Below are 21,050 nucleotides of genomic sequence, written 5' to 3'. Positions count from 1 at the left end.
TTACCTATAACTATGCCCTTTGCAATGTGACTTTGCAGATCTTCCCAGAAAGAGATGTAATCTCTTTCCCCACTCCTGTATCTGGGCTGGTCTTGTCATCTGCTTTGGCCAATAGGATGCAGTAGAAATTCCACCATGTCACTTCTTCCTTACTTTCGCTCTCTCTCAGTACCCTGCCCAGCTGTCATATGAACAAGCCCTGGTTCTCCGTCTAGAGGAAAAGAGATCACATGGAGGATAGTCCAGTGAGCCCACCCAAGGCCATCCTTAGAGAGCCTATAGCCCTCAACCCCCACACATGTGAAAGAACCCAGTCATGATCAGCAGAGCTATCTTCTTACCCAAGAGCTGACTAAAACACAAGAATAAGACCAACTGAGATAAAAAGAACTGACTTGTAGACTCATGAGCAATAATAAACATTCACTGTTTCAAACCATTGCATTTGAGGTGGTTAATTATACAGCAATAGGTAACTGATACAAGTAGCAATAAATAAACCAGTCCACCCCGAGCCATACTATGTGTCTGGCATTCTGCTAAAAAGCACTTTGCAGGGATTATTTGATTATTTCACTTGTTTCTCACAACAAATTTATGCAGTAAATATTATTATTCCTATTTTATAGATTATAATAAAATCAAGGTACACATTGGTTAAGTTAACTTGCTCCAGTGTTGCACAGCTGGCAAACAATGGGACCAAAATTCAAATCTGGCAGTCCAACCTCAGAGCAGCACTTAATCTAAGAAAGAGCATCTTTTCCTTAATCAAACAAATAGGAACTTTCCCCAGTCTTCTCCAGGATAATCTGTTCTAACCTTTTCCTTCACTTCTGATTGTTCTAACTCAAAAGGCCATTTCTATAAATAACAGTAAAAACTGACTTCATTTGCTGATATGTTATTTCATTTGATCCTTACAATAAGCATTTAAGTTGCCACCATCACCTTTGTTTTATAGAGGTGAGAGGAAAAGGTGGGGGGTGAGCAGACTTGTTGGGCTGTAACTCCAGGTCTAGTAACTCCACAGCCAACATCCATGTTGCCTGGCCACTCTTCTGAACCGTCTCCAAGTTCTCCATGCCTTCCTTAGGCTTAGTTGCCAGCCAACTGTTCCACTTACTGAACATATACCAAATATCCCCTATGTCTCTAGGCACAAGACTGGCCCTTGAGGAGGCTTCAAAGCAGTTAAACCTATATTCCCTGCCCTCATGGAACTCAACACCACTTGGGGATGCAAGACAGAAATATACAAAAGGCTAAATGAACAGTAAGAGATGAAAAGTAAGAAGGTATTACTAATTGTCAAATGAATAGAATGAACAGATTCCAGAGTTCAAAGGAGAGTGAGAGAAAAGTATGTTTGATCTATCTAGCAAGACTTCCCATGGGAGGGATAATAGGATGGGAAATTCCCTGTGGGAACAGCCTGTCACTGCCATAGGTGTATGATTCTTGTTTTGGGTTGTCATGGTGACTGTATCTTCAAGATATTCATGTGGTGACTATTTAAATCTGGTGACTTTGGACAAGGCCAATTCCTAGTATGTAGACAAAAAAGATTCATCTAAGAGTTCCAACATATCCAGAAGTTGGCAGGACTGATAGCTGGATCCTGGAAACTTGAAACAACTACCAGGTCATGCCAATCAATAGATCTAGAAAATGAATAGTAAGATTAGTCTAGTCCCAGGGAGTAGAAAAAAAGATTAAGAAAAGGACCAAGAAGCAATGCAAGCCATGCATCATACATACAGAATGTCAGCAGGTGGTGTTCTAGCCCTTAGGGGCCAGGGAAAAAATAGGTAAGAATAAAACACCTGCACTTGAGAAAATTCAACCAGTTTCACTTCCAGATTATTTTCTTTCTGTTCTCAATACCCAGGAAAGACCCACCTTGATCTAATACAACCTAACTTCCCAGGGGTACCTCTTGCCACCTACGCCCTTGCACTCTGCGACACACCAGACACATTGTAATGACTGCAGTTTCTCAGCACACCTTCCTCTATTACACACCCATGCTGCTCCTGGCCTCTGGGACTTGGCACAAGCTTTTCCTTCTCTGGGATTTCTCATTCGTTCTACGTACAATACTCAATCCTGCCTTCCCCCTTCCCCTAGATAATTCCTACTTTTCCTTTATTTCTTAGTTTAAATGTCAATTCCAGTTGAAAATAGGGAAAACAGGAATCCCTGGGTGGGAAAAGACCATACATGAGGAAAGAGGCTGGTACGGTGGGCCTAAAGCTAGATGAGATTGGTGGTTCCAGGTTCGGTGAGAGGTTCTAACTGAAAGCCACATTTAACAGTCTGAGAAAAGGAAGGCAGTGTGATAAAGAATGAAATAATTCTGTTACTAGGGTCCATGTCACAATGCTATGGGACTACCATGAAGGCAGGCCAGACAAGAAGAAAATGCTTCACCAAAAACTGGGAAGAGAGGAGCATCTGAGATCTGGAAACAGGAAAAATGGCAAAAGTCCCCAAGTGATGTTGGAAACGCTAGAAGAGGTCTTACAGAAAGAGGGTGGTTAGCCAGAGAGATAAGCATATCAAAATAGATGAGTGCAAATGCTGATATAGGAACAGAGATCTGGAGACAGTGGCCATAGAGGAAGCTAAAAAACCATCAGGTAATATAACATGTATATGTTTCCTACAGTGGCAGTAGCATAGGAGAAAGGTACAGGCAGCTTTAAAGCAACAAACAAAACAACAGTAGACAATGACCAGGAAATATGGTGAGAAGAGTCATCAGAAGAAAAGAAAGGCAAAACTGTAAGTAGCAGAACACATTATATAAATAACATTAATAATAAAAATAATATTCACCATGTATGAAGCGCTTACTCAATTACCAAGAATCTATTAATAATATGCATTATTTCATATGGAAAAAATGGCCTTGAGGATGTCCAGAGAGATACAAAAAAGGAGCAGGGCTGACAGTGTGCCATTTTGTAGGTGGAAGACTATACATCCACTGGAAATATTTAAAGTGACCTCTTCTAGGATCCAACTGGAGGGGCCTAGAGGACATTCAGGTTACATTTGTTTAGAATCCAATTATCCTACCAGAATGAAACCTTCTTGAGGACAGAGATTGTGCTTTTTGTTCACCACTGTGTGAACAGAACCTGGCACTGGGCCTGACACATGAGGGTACTAGATAAATATGGGTTGGTAGACTTAACAAACAAGTATAGATGTGTGAATGGATGGATGGATTAATGGATAAAAACTCAGCTTAACATATTTGTATCATTGGGAAGCAAGATGGAAAGCATGTGTCCATGTTTGAACCAAAAATTTAAAGGGGAATGGAAACATCCCAAATCCACACCTGCTGATGACAGTGAGAAATAAGGTGAGATACTCTCAAGAGAACGGTAGAATTCATCTGCCCCCACCTTTTCCCTCCTGTGTATTCTCTTCCAAATCTCTTTTCTATTCACACCTTACAGGCCAAGCAAACAAATGATTCTCCTCATTCACTGATTCAACAAACACTTCCTAAGCTCCTCAAGGGGCCGGGGCCCAAGGCAGGCATGAAGTAGCACTGAGCACACAGACAAGCAAGACACAGGCTGGGAAATATCAACTAAGGTGGGTGTGGTATGGTAAGTGCAGAGGGTTCCTGTAAGAATACAGAATAGTCATGCCCAACTCAATTTGGGGTGGTCCAAAGACATAAAAGGCATCCCAGATAAATATGATGGCATGGCTACAGGGACAAGAAGAGGAAGAGTAGTCCATTCAGAGGTAGAAAAAGTGAGAAATGACACAAATTAGGTCCCTCCCCTGGGCTCTCAGGGCACCCTGCACATATCTCACATTGCATTTAGAGCAAAGACCAATGCTATCTGCTTATTTTCCTTGTTTTCTCCACAAGATTGTGTACTCCTTGAGATCAAAGGCTATGTTATTCATCTATATACTTCTAGCATCCAGCCAAGTTTCTGGGATACAAAGGATACTTAACTGGATGAACATGAATTTCAGAAAGGGAAGGCAACTTACCATAATGGTTAAAAACATGATAAAGAACACTGAAACTCACTTGGCTGTGATACCTTGAGCCATTTCTCTGTGCCTCAGTTTCTTCATCTGTGACATGAGGATAACAATAATAATACTTATCTGTATTAGTTGGGTCTGCCCAGAAACAGACAATGAGACAGACAGAAGTGCAAGAGATTTATTAGTTTATTGTGAAAATTTTGGGGTGGGGAGGGTGAAGAAAGTAGAATTGGAGACAGAGCCTCAGACTATGAGGCAGATCAGACAAAGGCTTGCCAACCTAATGGAGAGCTCTGAAATAAAGACTACCCATTAGGGGAGTTCCCACACTGGGCAGAAATGGCCAGGCCTTAGTACTCCCAGAGTGTTCAGTCATTGGCTAGGACCGCCCAGCAAAAGCATGGCCTACAGGCACTGCAACGGGAGACTGTCATCTAACTGCACTCCTTGCAAACAAACATAAGCTTCCTTTTAAAGGCAGATCTGAATGGTGCACCTCCATGAGGGCCACACTACCTGATGGGGTTGTGAGGTTTCCTTTAGTTACTATGGATTAAACACTTTAAACAGTGCCCAGAATTTAGTATGCATTATTTAAGGATTTGGTCTTACTGTAAGTTATCTATACAACTACATATAATTTTAAAACTTGAGTCTATGTTAGTAATTATAAACTTGAATGACTACAGGGGATAGGTAGGAAACATGAATGTGTAAATTGACCTAAAAAAGAGGAAAGGAGGCCCACGGTCTCTATAGCCTAACTGGAGAGTACATGCCTTGCCTTAAGGGATTCCGGTTAAAAACAATACCAAAGAAAATAGCCACTATTCAAGCCCAGCAAAGAGTCAAACCTTGAAAACTAAATTGGCATATAATTTTATGAACAAACAAAAGCTATTATGTAAATATCTTCTCCATCACTTTTGGTCATTGACAGTTAAGTGCAGAGCATCATAAGGACCTTACTTTTCAAAATCCATGCTGGTGAACTTGACCTCTTTGATACTTTAGGATTGATATTATAATCTCAAGAGGTTTCAAGGAATATTGAGGCTTTTTCTGCATTTGGTTATTCAAAGCTTTGATTTTTTAAATGCATAGAGATACTCTGTGCTGGATATTAAACACACATCTATTTCTTTTTCCTCTCCAACAAGGGAAATAGAAGAAAAATTATCTTGAATGAGGGATATAAATCATGCTTGAGTGCTACAAGGCAGACAGGGTACCTGGCCGGGGGAAGTAGGCAGACAACTTTGTCCAGTCACAATGGACGAAGAAGAGAGGGAGTGGTGTGGGGAAATCAGGTTCTGGGCCTGTAAGGTGTGGAGACATAGGCTCACTGTGCCACTGAGTTCTGAGACTTGTTTGAGACTTGGCAGGTGACAGTGGGAAAGTATCCCTACAAGTAGGATCATACTGGTGGCAGTGCAGTAGTTGGAACAGAGGACCCAGTGTAGCACCTTCTCAGCTAGAGGCCGACCCAGGCCCTCCTCCATAGTAAGAGCGGGAGATTCTGCTTCATGAAGTCCTTAGTCACTGCTCTGGATCTTGATCCTGAGCCAAGTTGTGACTCTGCCACCAGTTCTCTATGACTTAGCTGCAAAGCATGACATCACTTATGATTCCCGATTGCGGCATATTGATGTAGTTTGAGCTGCTGAGGGGAAAAGGAATGTGGACACCCCTGTTATACCTAATTATGTATCATGAAAAGTCAAACAGCTTCTGTTGGAAGTCGAGCTTTTGACAAATAGATGGCAGATGCCTAAATGACGTTCCTTGATGACACTTGAAAAGGTCATAACAATCTCTCTGAACTCTGAAATTCTAGGTTTTGTATAAAGGGATTTGACAATTTATTCTGTTTTTACTTGTAATGAACAGTATATGACAGGCAAACTTTAGGGCATACAATAACTTTTCATTTCAATTCTGTAACACAGTGGAATATTTGAAAAATACTTTATTGAGATAAAATTTATATAACAAAACTAACCATTTTAAAGTGAACAATCAGTGGCATTTAGTAGGTTCACATTTTTGTGCAACTATGATCTCTATCAAGTTCCAAAACATTTCTATTATTCCCCCTTATTCATTAAGCAGTTTTTCCCCATTTACCCCTGCTCCCTAACCCCTGGCAACCACCAATTTGCCTTGACACTATAGATTTATCTATTATGGATATCTCATAAATGAAATAATATAATATGTGACCTTTTGTGTCTGGCTTCTTTCACTTATGTTTTGGAGGTTCATCCATGTTGTAGCATGTATCAGAATTTCATTTCTTTTCATGGCTGAATAATATTCCACTGCATTATATAAAACAATTTGTTTATGCACTTATCCATTCATGGACATCTGGGCTGTTTCTACCTTTTGGCCATTTATGAATAATGCCTCTATGAACATGTGTGTACTTGTACTTGAATACTTGTTTTCTATTCTTTTGGGTATATATGCCAAGGACTGAAAGCAAAACAGGAGGCTTCCATTTTCTCCATATCCCCACCAATACTTTTTTTTTAAATCATAGCCATGCTAGTAGGTGTAAAGTGGTATCTCATTATGGTTTTAATGACGCTGAACATCTTTTTATGTGTTTGCTGGCTATGTCTTAACATTTTAAATAACAATCAGGGATCCAAATTTCAGTTAAAATTTCATTTTATATGAGGCTTCCAAATGCAAATAAATGAAGTGACAGTTTAACAGGTACTTTCTGTGAGTTTCACTAAGCCCGTGCATGTATAGGCAATGACAACTGCATCACAACTTGCTAAGTTTTAGGGTAGTATTTTTTAAACTTTATTGTAAAATGCATTTCCATCTCAGAAATCTTATCTTAGAATCAGAGAAATATGATTGATATTTAAGAAAATGCAAGCTCTACAAGGGTGGCAATTTTTATTTATACCACCCTACTAGGCGCTCAATAAATGTTGGCTAATTAAAGGTATCAGTTTGACTACCTGGACCCAGAGACTGAAAAATTTAATGCAGGCAGTAAGAAAGAAAAATGAATCTAGGATAATTTCTAGATTCAATATTTTTCTGCCTAGGGCCACTGGGTAAAATGGTGGTGCCATTAACCAGAATAGTGAATATAGGAACAAGAACACTTACAATAAAAGAATTATCCTGGGCCAGGTACGGTAGCTCATGCCTGTAATCCCAGCACTTTGGGAAGCTGAGGGGGATGGATTGCTTGAGCCCAGGAGTTTGAGACCAGTCTGGGCAACATGGAGAAACCTCATCTCTACAAAAAAATACAAGCATGATGGTGCATGCCTATAGTCCTAGCTACTAAGGAAGCTGAGGTGGAAGGATTACCTGAGCCTGGGGGGTGGAGGCTGCAGTAAGTCCTGATCATGCCACTGTACTCTAGCCTGGGTGAAAGAGTAAGACACTGTCAGGAAAAAAAAAAAAAAAAGGAATTATCTTAGAATTCTTACCATTAATGCGGAGGTCCATTTTTACTACTTTTTTTTCTTTAGGCTAGTCAAGTGAAGCCATTTTTACTTTTTAATCTTCATTTTTTATGATCCCTTTATAACAATCTTTCTACGTGGATAAGTGTAAAAGAAAAGTGAAAGGGTGCTATAGAAACATAAGGTAAGAATGCTGCCCCTTTCAAAATTTCCCATTTAATTTTTTTGTGGTTTGGTTTCTCCTCCTATATATCCTATCCTGTCCTTACCCCTGCTGAATGTCAATTCATCTCACATCAATCTAGTACTCCATGGTTATAATGACAGTGTTTACAGTATTGGTTATCCCAACTTGGTTTTGTAAATTTAAGTCTGTTCTCTAGCTTATGAATTAGAGAACATCTCCCACAGAACATCATTTATCTATAAAAGTGGATCATGGTCCACTGTGACCCCTATATGACACCACTTTGTGATTAGAGGACACAGCACTAAATTTTAGTTTACTCTGATCACTTCCCCCCGTAGACTGGTTCTTCCATTTCAAAAATCAGAAAAAAATAACTCAAGCTTACTTTAATTTGGAAAAATGTTTTGGTGCTGTCTTTTAAAATTATTTTATTGTAAGAATACTCTAGCTTTGCTTGCATAATTTAACCTAAAAAGAATAAATCACACCCTTGAAGGTGAGAGAAATATTATTTCAACTCACAAGATTGTCCCATGTATACAAAAGTTTCTTGAGCTCTGTTCTTGTGTCATATGTCCCAAACAACATGGTAACTTGACATCATATTATAGTACAGTCACGTGTTGCTTAACAATGGGGATACATTCTGAGAAATACGTCAGGCAATTTTGTCATCATGCAAACATCACAGAATGCACTTACACAAAGCCTAGGTGGTATAGACTACCGCACACCTAGGTTACATGGGATAGCCTACTGTTCACACGCTACAAACTTGGACAGCATGTGACTGTAGTTAATACTGTAGGCCTCTGTAACACAATGCTGGTATTTGTGTATCTAAACATAGAAAAAGTACAGTAAAATAGAGAATAAAAGATTAAAAACAGTACATGTTTATAGGCAGTTGCCATAAATGGAGCTTGCAGGACTGGAAATTACTCTGAGTGAGTCAATGAATGAGTGCTGAGTGAATACAAAGGCCTAGGACATTGCTACACACTACTGTAGACTTTATAAACACTGTACAATTAGGCTACACTGAATTTATAAAAATGTTTTTTCTTTTAATAGTAAATTAACTTTAGCTTCTGTAACTTTTTTACTTTATAAATTTTTAAACTTTTAGACTCTTATAATAACACTTAGCTAAAACACAAACACATGTACAGCTGTACACAAATATTTTCTTTCTTTATATCCTTTTCTATAAGCTTTTTTCTATTATTATTTTTTTACTTTTAAAAGCTTTGTTGTTAAAAATTAAGATAAGAATGCACACAGTAGCCTAGGCCCATACAGGGTCAGAATCACCAATATCCTCCACATCTTGTCCCACTAGAAGGTCTTTAAGGGCAATAACAAACATGGACTTGTCACCTCCTGTGATAACAATGCCTTATTTTGAAATAATTCCTGAAGGACCTGCCTGAGGCTGTTTTACAATAAACTATTTTTTAAAATAAGTAGGTGTACTTTTTTTTTTTTTTTGAGACTGTTTCGCTCTGTCACCCAGGCTGGAGTGCAGTGGCGCGATCTTGGCTCACTGCAAGCTCTGCCTCCCGGGTTCACACCATTCTCCCGCCTCAGCCTCCTGAGTAGCTGGGACTACAGGCGCCCACCACCATGCCCAGCTAATTTTTGTATTTTTAGTAGAGATGGGGTTTCACCGTGTTAGCCAGGATGGTCTCGATCTGAACTCGTGATCCGCCTGACTTGGCCTCCCAGTGTGCTGGGATTACAGGCGTGAGCCACCTCACCCGGCCGGTGTACATTCTTAAATAATGATAAAAAATATAGTATAGTAAATGCATAAACCAGCTACCTAGTAATGTATTAACATTATCAAGTGTTATATACTGTACATAATTGTATATGCTATACTTTTATATGATTGGCAGCACAGTAGGTTTGTTTACACCACTATTACCACAAACATATGAGTAACGTATTATGCTACGATGTTACGATGGCTATGAAGTCACTAAGCAATGGGAGTTTTTCAGCTCCAATATAATCTTAGGGGACCACCATCACATATGAACTTTGTTGTTGACCTAAACGTACTTACGTGGTGCATGACCATACAGTATTACACTCAGTGTCATTTCCCCCTCAACAAGAACAGACAGGGAAAGTTTGTAGTACAAAACTCTTATTAGTAATACAAACTTGGGGTGTGACTTCTATTATTACCATCATGCACCAGGCACTTCCAGAACACTAGTTCCACTGACCTGAGTAAGATCCTCAAAACTTTTGCTTCCCAGATGACCCTTTTGTCCAGAAACTCATGCTGTGAGAATAAAAAGACCTTTACTTTCAGAAGTGTAGGGGAAAAGATGGGCACCCAATCTTCAGGGAAAGAAAAGGAAATCCCTTTGTAATAGCAGCAGAGCAAACTAACCCAGATCAATCACAAGTTGCATAACAGAGCAAAGTTGTACAGAGTCCTACTCAAACCTCCAGCAGCAAAAACATGACTTCCTGGCATAGACTTCCTATTTAGGCAGTCTGCAGTTGATGACTACTCAGAACTTTTGCTTTTTATTTTCTCCTTACTCCCATCTCCACCCTACCTCTCTGAAATTTTAACTCAAGTCAGCACAACTTCAAAACTTTTCCTGTAAAGGTTTTGGTTGAAGGAGCCTCATACTAAGTCATTTGCTCAATAAATAACTTGCTGATAGTCCCAAAGTGCTGGGATTACAGGCATGAGGCACCGTGCCTGACCTATATAGAATTTTGAAGGTCAAAGTAGAAAGATTTTTTTCAACACTATCCACCAGTTGGGATAAGTTCCTTTGTGGTATATTTAAAATTGATTGTCGGGCACGGTGGCTCACGCCTGTAATCCCAGCACTTTGGGAGGCCGAGGCGGGTGGATCATGAGGTCAGGAGATCAAGACCATCCTGGCTAACATGGTGAAACCCCGTCTCTACTAAAAATACAAAAAGTAGCTGGATGTGGTGGTGGACGCCTGTAGTCCCAGCTACTCGGGAGGCTGAGGAAGGAGAATGGTGTGAGCCTGGAAGGCGGAGCTTGCAGTGAGCCAAGATCGTGGCACTGCACTCCAGCCTGGGTGAAAGAGCGAGACTCTGTCTCAAACAAAAACAAAAACAAAAACAGAAACGAAACAAAAAAACAAAACAAAAAAAATTGATCGTGCTTTGAAGTCACAAAACCAGGATTTAAGTCCCTATTCTTGTCATTTACTGGATATCTATTATTGGGCAAGTCAATCAACTTCTCCAAGGCTGTCATTTTTAAAGTGGTGTCTTGGTCAGGGTCTCAACAGGAAACAGAAGGCATATTCAAAAAGGGAAATTGAGCAGGATTTAATGAAGATAAGTCATTGAAGATAGAAACAGTGGAGACCCAGCCCTAGATCTTGAGAGAACTCATAGAGAAAGCTGTAGCTGTAGACTGGATAGGTGCTGTGGCCTCCATGCAGCCACTGCTAGCCACTGCTAGCCAGTAACCTGGAAGGGAGGGGGCTGGAGAAGTAAATATTCCAAACTCACTTTTCATCTGTCGGAGATATCCTGTAAGTGCTCCGTATTGGCTGAATCCTTCCAGAAGCAAGAGTGCAAGGGAGCTTGTTGATGAAGCTATGAAGGTCAGCCCTAAGGCCACAGAAAGGATTGGGAAAAGGGTAGAGAGTAACATCTCAACGGCAAATGAAAGATACTCAGCCCAAAACTTAATAATGGCTGTCCACCTCTCACATAGATTTGCTGTGAGGATCAAATTAATAATATTAATATATGTAAAAATACTTTGTAAGCTGTAAACAAAATACACAAATATAATAATTATAAGGTCTATCCTATAAGAAATAAAAAAGAATAATACCAATCTATGGTATGAGTCTTCTAAGGTTGACAGACCTCTCACACTTTCAAATCTATTATATTCTTTACACTGGAATTTATTCTTTCTGGTTAAAAGTTCCAATCGTGAGGACAAAAATCAAACAGAAAAGGGAATTTTCTGTACCAAATGATTTTTCAGTACTAGATAAGTGAAAAATTAATTCCCCTGGCAAGATGGGTGTGGCAATGGTCAGGCAGGACTCAGACACCTACACATCAGCATCTACCAGGTTGTTTTCCTGCCTTCCTCCCTTTTCCAGATCTTAATCTAACTTCTGCCAGCAGCAGAACTCCATTTTCTATTGCACTTCAGAACCAGTTCTTATAAGCACAAATTCATTTGCCAAAGAAACATTCAACAAGCATTTAGAGAGAACCACTATGCTAAGCATCTACTTACTGGTAGACAATATTTATGTCAACATTTACTCAGCATATAAAACTTATAACTCAATTTACAATAGTTTTACTCCTTGCTCACTCCTCTCAAGCCACACTGACCTCCTTGCTGTAACTTGAATCCCTCTAGGTATACTCCCGCCATACGTCCTTTGCCCTGGCTGTTCCCTCTGCTTATAACCCCCAGATATCCACACAACTAAAACTTCCTCATCTTCATCAGGTTTTGTTCAAATATCACTTCCCAGTGAGGGCTACTGTATTCAAGATTGCAATCCTCCACTGGAATCCTTATCCCTCTTTATCTTACTCTATTTTTTTTCCCACATAGCGTTTATAACTGTCTAACGTGCTCTATTATGCACTTCTTGATTATGGTGATTTTTAATGTCTACTTTCTCTTGTTCCTTTGCTGACAGGGATAGCTGAGTTTTGTTCACTGATACACCCAGCTACAGCTGGGCCAGGTCCATACCAGACACTCAATAAACATTCACTGAATCTACCAATCAATCACGCCTATAATCCCAGCACTTTGAGAGGCTGAGGTGGGAGGATCACTTGAGGCCAGGAGTTTGAGAATAGCCTGGGCAACATAGAAAGACCCTGTCTCTACAAAAAAATGCAAAAATTAGCTAGGCTTGGTGGCGTGAACCTGTAGTTCCAGCTACTCAGGAGGCTGAGGTGGAAGGATTGCTTGAGCCCAGAAGGTCAAGGCTACAGTGAACTGTGACCATGCCACTACACTCCAGTTTGGGTGACAGAGCAAGATCGTCTCAAAAACACAAAACGTAAAAAACAAAAACCAATCATCCATCAGTCATCTGAAATGGTTGTAGGAGGCTCAGAGACATGAGCAACTTTTTGTCAATGGAACTATTAAAAGTACAAAAAGAAGCTATTTTGATGTTATATTTTAAATATAATAGTCTCACCCCAACTATAACTTGTTGCAAAATTGTTGCTCATATGTGAAAATTCATAGTGATGATTAACCTTCATTATAATGAAATGTAAAAGCTGCAGTATTTCTATTAAAAGAAACATAAGATCAAGTATCAAGCTGGTACTATAGATAATAAGCATTTGCAATTAACATACTGTGAATAACTGTAAACTCTGTTATTATAATAATAAAATTTAAAAATTCCTACAGCAACTGGGAACTCCGTAGTGGTTGCAATGTCAACACTAGCCACTTTGCCAGTTGTTCAGAGGCTGTGCAAATTAGCACAAACTGGTAGTAACAGTAACATATATAGTACTTTTGGGAGTCATTTTTGCACAACATAAGTTTAGAGGTTTTTTTTTCTTTTCTTTGGATAAAATGTCATACTCTGATGCATGAACATGTGGAACAGAGATGAACTTCAAACTAGTGAGGAGAATAAACCATGTAGTAGGCAGTTTAGGTTCTTCTGAGTAAACTATTGCCAGACTCTGATTTGAGTGAACAAAGGTGCTTGTGTGGAAAATTTTGGTCCATAAATTCATGGTTTGAATATGTGGAAAAGATGCATCAAGGGATTAGTGTAATTATTTTGTTTCAGAGATACCTAGAAGGTCAAAGAGCTCAAATGACAAGGAGGTATGAAAGCATCAAAGTGGTAAATGATTTCTTCTGAGAAAGTCAAACCTTCTGCTTCCATCACCTAAGATACTATAAAACCAGAAAGATTAGGAAGCTACTGCACAGCTGTCTTTTTTGGTCAATGAAAGACATTGCTAGTGGACCTTATCACAGATTAAACTCAGCTTGGACAATGACCCTAACTCAGCTTCAGTTATAATCAGCTTTACACACAAAAAGTGTGTGGGGTGTGTGTGTACGTGTATGTGTACGTGTGTGTGTTGGTACATGATGAGTATTTTGGGGTTTCTCACATGTAAATCCAAATTGAACTGTTCCAAAACAAGAATTAAAATCTCACCTGTTTCATATTCTGCATGCTGAATTATTTTGAAAGAATCAATACAGCTTTTTACTAAATACCATGTGTTACTGGCTACATTAAGTCCCTTCAAATTCATATGTTGAAGTGCTAACCCCCAGTATCTCAGGATGTGACTGTATTTTCATATAAGGCCTGTAAAAAAGTAATTAAGGTAAAAGGAGGTCATGCGAGTGGGCCCTAATCCAACAGGACTGGTATTCTTAAAGAAGAGATTAGGCCACAAACAGAGCAAAGAACATATGAAGAGATAGACAAGACAGCCATCTTAGAAGCCAAGGAGACAGGTCTCAGAATAACAACCCTGCTAACACCTTCATCTTCAACTTCTAGCCTCCAGAACAGTGAGGAAATAAATTTTTGTTGTTTAAGCCTCCCAGTCTGTGATATTTGTCATGGCAGCCCTAGCAAACTAATACTCTATGTATGATTCATCTCATCATATTGTTCTATCAAAAGATGAAATAGATTTTAAAAATCCAGTTCCCAATAAAAAAATCGTAAGTTGATAGATGCCTCATTTATGCAGCACCATGAGTGAATAAGTCATTTCACATTAAGATATCCAGACAACTGAAGCTTGCCCTTAACAAACCAAAGTTTGTAATCTAATCCTATCAGATGGAAATGTTTCTAAAATACATCATTATATACTGCCCCACTTTTTAGAGAGAATATACAATTTAACTCTTTTAAAGAATAAAAATTAAAATTTCCAATAAATCAGCAATAATATTCAGTACTCTAATTCAAGTTTTACTTTGACCCAAGAATAAGACTGATTTCTCATGTCTTATCTTTATAATTCATTCGCCCCTCACATCCAGCTAATATTTCTTGAAACTTGTATCTAGCAAGGCTTCTAAACTACTTTAGGCTGAGAAACTAAGGAACTAAACATGTTAGAGCTATGTCTGAAGTAAAAATCAAAAGACTTGAGGGAATATGAGAGGAGCTTGCCTCTGAGTAAATGAGTAGCATAGTCTTTGTGGATATATGTTTGCTTTTGAGAAAAGTTTTTGCTTCCATCATAGTTTTTGCCTGTATTCCCAAGACATAATGTTGTAAAAAGTTCATGACCACTAAGTTTGGATAAGTGACATTTCAGTTTTACAACATTTTATTAATATTTTTTGGCTTGTTTCTACCTCAAAAACTTTTCACGGCATATTTATGATAGATTGATATTATAATCTATATAGTGTTGATTCAGCCCTATAAAAAAGATGAATTTGAATATATCAACTTAAAAACTAACAGCTAGCATGTATCAGTATTTACCATGTGCCTGGTACTGTGCTAAACACACTTTACATATTTCACTTAACTAAAACAATGCATAGAATTTATTGAAAGCAGGAAAAAGGATGCAAAATCACTATGATTTTTCAGGAACTGTGAATAATGGATGGATATTATCATATCCATTATCATATTATGCAAATGAGCAGTACTGCTCAAATAAAACATTTCAATTTTTTTTAAGCTACTAATGAAAACTAGTACCAAATTAAATATAATCTTGGCACAAGACAATCACTATTTTCCATGGACCATCACTCCTGACATCAACCTGAAAAATTAAAGCACCTTCTCTAATTTTCCTGCGGCTCAGGATAAACTTACGAAGAAGGTATGCTATTATGCAGAATTAGGCCTCCCAAAGGCATGTACTTTACACATCTGGAGGTTAATTTTAAACATGAACTTTATTGATATATAATGCATATAAAATCAAATGCACAGATCATAAAGGTTCAGTTTGATGAGTTTTGACAAATGGATACACCTTTGTAACCAACACCCCAATCAAGATAAAGCATATTTCAGTCACCCCAGTGAGCTTCCTCCTGTCCCTTTGTAGCCAAATCTCCCTCCCCAACTACAGGGAGCCATTTTTAAGCAGATGTAGTAGCAATGGTGGTAATAGCTACTGTTTACGTTTGGTTGATAACAGCAGTATTTACTGAGTGCCCACGTGGCAGGCACTGTACATATATAATATTCTATTAATTCTCATGTCAACTTTACGAGGTTGGTATTAACCCCATGTGTCTATGGCGAAAAAAGTGGGGGGAAGGACCAAAAAATTAATTATGCAAAGTCACATAACTACTGAGTGGTGAGGTCAGACCGGAACCAAGAATATCTAATTTAAAATCTCTCATGCTAAACTATATTGCACTTACACAAAAGCTAAGGAGTTTTCTGTCGACCCAAAACACACAGTAAGTAGAGGAATTAGTAAGGCCACCAGCTCTAACTCACAACTCCACCTCTATTACAACCCACACCCAAGTACCTTATCTTAGCAAGCAAGTAAAGGTTTCAGAGGCTAATACTAATGATAACTAAAGAGGATTACTTTAGTTCTTCAACTAAAAACCTGCATGTAAATCCCTCATGTATTTCTAGAGTAGTTAGTAGAGGGGGAAAATCCTCTGTATAAGTGGGTAGGTCACAACCCCATCGGCCCCAAGGATTTTGTTAGTGCTTTAAAAAATGAATGGAAGGAATCCAACCATCCACTTGCTCATGGTTGACCCCATAAGCCACAGTGCCACAGTCTACCCTACCTAAAAACTGAAAGGAGAGCTGCTGCGCAGCATTGTACTGTCACTTTATTAAGGAAGCAAGTGGTGTCATGCAGCATTGTACTGTCACTTTATTGAAGAAGCAAGGAAGCGAACATCTGGAGTGAACCTTTTGATTCCTTGTTACGTTAATTTTATTCAGTGTTTTAAACTCAACCCACTCACATTTACAAAACACTTCACACAGACTACTTCCCTCATGAATGGAGTTCCATTCACATCTCACTTAAAACATCAAACTTATTCTGAAATGACGGAGGTTAAAGCTTGTTCAGTGTCAATTTGCAAGTATTATAAAATATTAAAAGCTAGGCGCACAAATGCAGGAGGATAATGTGAGGCAGCTTCTTCAAGGAGCTCTACTAAATTAAAGCATTTAGGCAAGGGGCATGGATAGGCTTAAAGGCACCACAGAGCTCTCAACAAACTGTGTTGTGGATCCCGGTATTTAAGTCCCCAGTGGGAAGATTTTATGAGAATTATCACCCTAGAGTGGTATTGGCTAACAGCTTGGGAATCAATATGACTCATTTTCCCCCAAACCTGGAATTGTTTTCTAGAAGTCCCTCCCTTCGGTTTCCCTGTGGTCTCCTTAAATCCCTTAACATATGTTGGGGGAGGGGAGGTTCTCTCCTTGTAGAAACAAATGAGTCTCCTGCAGGTTCAAGACTTCAAGACCTGTGTTTACTAAATCCTACAGGTATGACAGCCCCCAGCCCAAAGAGACAACAATAACAACATACACAGGTACACCCTACGAACACCTGAGCCTCCTTCTTCCTCAGCTAAACATGAGCACTGCTTAGTGTAACACAAGCGCCTTCCCAATCTCGTCTAGAAATACCCAAGTCCCAGGTCCACAGCGGGATGTAATAGAGGTAAAACAGGGGAGCGTGCTGCCCTCCCTGTGTGACAATTAGCGAAAGTCACACAGAGGGGCCCCCTGAGGATCCAAGCCCGCGCGCCCAGCGCCTCGGGGCCCTGATCGCCCGAAGCTGCCTGGACTTTTTGGCGCCACCAGGACGTTCAACAAAGCCACCTCGAGGACAACTACGGAAAGGCGCAGAGAGGAGTGGCGCGGGGCTGCTGCGGGGTCGCCTGTCGCCGGGGAGGGGGCGCGCGTCAACCCAAGTTTCGGCTGTCTGCCCTGGGGCCGGGAAGTCTCAGGAGGCCGGGAGGGGTGTGACCCGGACATGCGGGGCCAGAGCCGCCAGATGGGCTGCGGATGGGGTCGCCAGGAGCCCTCGGGTCTGGGCAGCGCGGGGGCAGGATCCTCTTGCAAGGGCCCTCTCCCCCTCCCTGGGAGTCGGGTGGCCAGGCTGGCCGCTGGGAGAAGCCAGTCGCGACCACGTGGCCCAGCGGGCGTCCGTAACAGAGGGCGGGCGGAGTCGGGGGTGCGGGGCCTGCGCCGAGGCGCTTCTACCTGGTTCTTGAGGCGCATCTTCCCCGCCTGGCGATCCGGCCCGAGGCGGCGGAGGCTGGGTGGGGCGGGGCGCGGCAGGCGGGAAGACGTCCGCAGAGTCTCACCGCGCTCGCTCTCTAGCTCGCTCTGCGGCTCCGCCAGCGTCGCCGCCGCTACCCCCTGGCCGCCTCGAGGGGGCGCTTCGCGTAGAGACGGAGGACGACTCCTGCGAGTCAGGTTCCTGTGGCGGCCCTGGCGCCTACCTAGGGGGTTGGCATTCCAGTATGCTCAAAATGTTGAAGGAGAAAGTCTCCTCTCTTTCCTCCAATGCTGCTCCCTGTGGTCCGCTTAAATTTTAAATGAGGTAGCTTCTTTGCAGCTAAAGTTCACTGACACCGTTTGGACCAATGTTAATTGCTGTGCCGGGCCCAGGGGGTTTATAAATGCGACGAATTCAGAACCCTTAGAATAAATCTTACCCTTTGGGGAGAGGAGCTGTTTTTGGCAGGGAATGTAGACACCTTAAGTAGATCCTTCAAGTCATGTTTGGCTGTTTGGTGTCTAAGGTATGTCCAAAGTAAAGTGAGAAATGGAAACAATTGACCCAAACAAAATGCCGAAGTCCTTTGTGAGCTATGATTTCAGGTAAAAATAGTTACTGGCCCTTCCATTACTCTGTGGCCTTTTAAACCACGCTATATGTTTGAATAACACAACATTAGTTCAGTGGTAGGTAATGGGATGATCATTAAAAATGGGAAAGTGGCTTCTTTGGCCCTCCTTGACCTTCATAAAATTCTACTCCTAGGGCTCAGAAACTCACAGTTGAATTGTTGAGAATGACCACTATTGCCTAAAGAAAATCTACCTTGATTCAAAATACAGGAAATACAGGTATCAGTAAAAATTACTGGACTAAGGTAAGCTTAGTATCAAGAGTTAGAATGGAAATATTAGGCCGGGCGCAGTGGCTCACGCTTGTAATCCCAGCACTTTGGGAGGCCGAGGCGGGTGGATCACGAGGTCAGGAGATCGAGACCACGGTAAAACCCCGTCTCTACTAAAAATACAAAAAATTAGCCGGGCGTGGTGGCGGGCGCCTGTAATCCCAGCTACTCGGAGAGGCTGAGGCAGGAGAATGGCGTGAACCCGGGAGGCGGAGCTTGCAGTGAGCCGAGATCGCGCCACTGCACTTCAGCCTGGGTGAGAGAGCGAGACTCCGTCTCAAAAAAAAAAAAAAAAAAGGAAATATTAAAGAGATCATCTTATCCAGTGTCTCTTTATAGGTGAAGGCTCTGAGGTCCAGAGAAGACCTGCCCCAGATTACAAAAGAATAAGGAGGAAAAATTATAAAAGTTCTCCTGACCCCTAGCCTATTGCTTTACCTCACAATTGTCAGCATTCTCAAGTTTTCCCCGTTTTTAAGACTTGAGCAAGATTCAGAACTTCAAATAGGCCCAAATAAACTAAAGAAGATCCTATGTAGTAAAAAGATTTGGGATGACAAATGGAACAAATTTGATGATGGTTTCATTATAATAATAGCTATGTTATTGACACTATGCCAACCGCTATGTACTTTCCATGGACTATCTCATGCAATTCAAGTTTCTTAGTGCAGCCTTAAAATTGAACAATTACTGATGGCTATAAGAGCTTTTTTTCTACAATCTTCTTTGGTTATATAATACAAAGGAATTTTGCTCCTGAGCAGTTGGGGATATACCAACTCAAAATTCTGCTAACTCAAATCCATTGATCTAGTAGTTCCACTTTTATAAATCTATTTTAAGGAAATAATCATTAACATGTTCAAAGATTTGGGTCTTTGATTATTTGCTGGGGCATTCTTCGAAATATGGAAAAATTGTAAATATTATTTATAACTTTTCCATCAGTCAACATGATATTGTGAACATCTTTGTTGACTGATTTTTCAGATCAGTCAATAAAGGAGACTGATCATACAATGGAATATTCTGGAGACATTAGAAATGATACAGGTGATGAATATCAACATGAAAAGATGTTCACCATATATTTCAAAGTGAGAAAAGCAGTTCATAAAATTGTATCTTCAGAGTGATCATGTTTTTTGAAAGGGTAACTGGTTATTTTGGAAGGTGGGATTATGCATGATTTATATTTCCCTTTTGCCTGTGTTTTTTAAAAAAATCAGTAGTAAATGTTTATTATTTTAGAATTAAAATAAAATAGATTAGTTTTAATGTATTACTATCTCTAATTATTATCAAAATACCTACAATGAGCAAAGCATTGTGGCAAAGGCCAGCAGGCAAAAATTCAGTGCAGTTTAGCATAGTAAAGAATATAGTCTTAACCACTGTAGTTAGGGTATTGATGAAACCTAAGTTCAAATCTTAGCTCTTTCCTCTTTAAGATATGTCATCTTGAACAAGTTGCTTGATCTTTCTAAAGCCTAAAAACAGTAATGATATTAATAGCTGACATTTATTAAGACTTCATTTTGTACTAGACACTGTGCTAATCACTGTAGAATATCCTCCCCACGTCAGCTGATGAGGAAACTGAGGCTTCAGTAGGGAAGTTAAATAAGTTGCCCAAATTTACACAGCTAGATAAACATATCATAGTGTGATTGTGAGGATTAAATGCAAGGGATCATTTAAAGCACGTAGCCTAACACTGGTAGGCATTATGTACAAAAACTTGATGCACATTATTGTTTTTGATGATTTAGACACAACCCTGTAGCAAGTTTTGCTCTTTATAACCATCTTATTACTCAAATCACCTCTCCAGGGAATCTAATTTGGCTGTTTAGTGTGGTGGGTAACGGCATGGGCTCTAAAGCCTGTCTTGGTTTGATTCACAACTCTACCACTTAGTAACTCTGTGATGCTGGGTAACGTGATTAACCTCTTTGTGCCTCAGTTTTCTCATCTGTAAGATAGGCATAATATTAGAACTGTCTTCATGGGATTTGTTCTAAAGATTAAATAAGTTAACATACAGAAAGCATTAAGAACAGTCCCTGGTAAAAATGATTACAAATTAAAAAAATTTTAAGTTCTTTGTCACACTCTAATATAAAGATTTTAGTACGTGTTCCTTATATTGATATATAAACATATTGTTATTTAACACTAAAAGGTTGTGTAAATGTGTGACCTGTCATAATTCATA

At 40.0% G+C, this 21,050-nt stretch overlaps 1 protein-coding gene across 3 annotated transcripts in view; it reads right to left on the bottom strand.

Annotated features, from left to right (window-relative positions):
* Nucleotides 1-21,050, bottom strand: part of ELAVL4 (ELAV like RNA binding protein 4) — a 161,968-nt gene that overhangs the window by 139,274 nt on the left and 1,644 nt on the right. For 2 of the 3 annotated variants that reach the window (XM_032160797.2, XM_032160803.2), the window contains exon 1: nt 17,904-18,031. The exons of the other annotated variant lie outside the window; for it this stretch is intronic. In XM_032160797.2, coding sequence (XP_032016688.1) covers nt 17,904-17,921 — 18 coding nt within the window. In that variant the 5' untranslated portion in view covers nt 17,922-18,031. Of the gene's footprint in view, nt 1-17,903; nt 18,032-21,050 lie in introns of those variants that run through there. 3 annotated transcript variants of the gene reach the window in all.

Source organism: Hylobates moloch, unplaced genomic scaffold (genome assembly GCF_009828535.3).
Source record: "Hylobates moloch isolate HMO894 unplaced genomic scaffold, HMol_V3 SCAFFOLD_8, whole genome shotgun sequence".
NCBI lineage: Eukaryota > Metazoa > Chordata > Mammalia > Primates > Hylobatidae > Hylobates > Hylobates moloch.
Note: the sequence above shows the minus strand (reverse complement) of the source record. Positions and strands in the feature narration are given on the sequence as shown.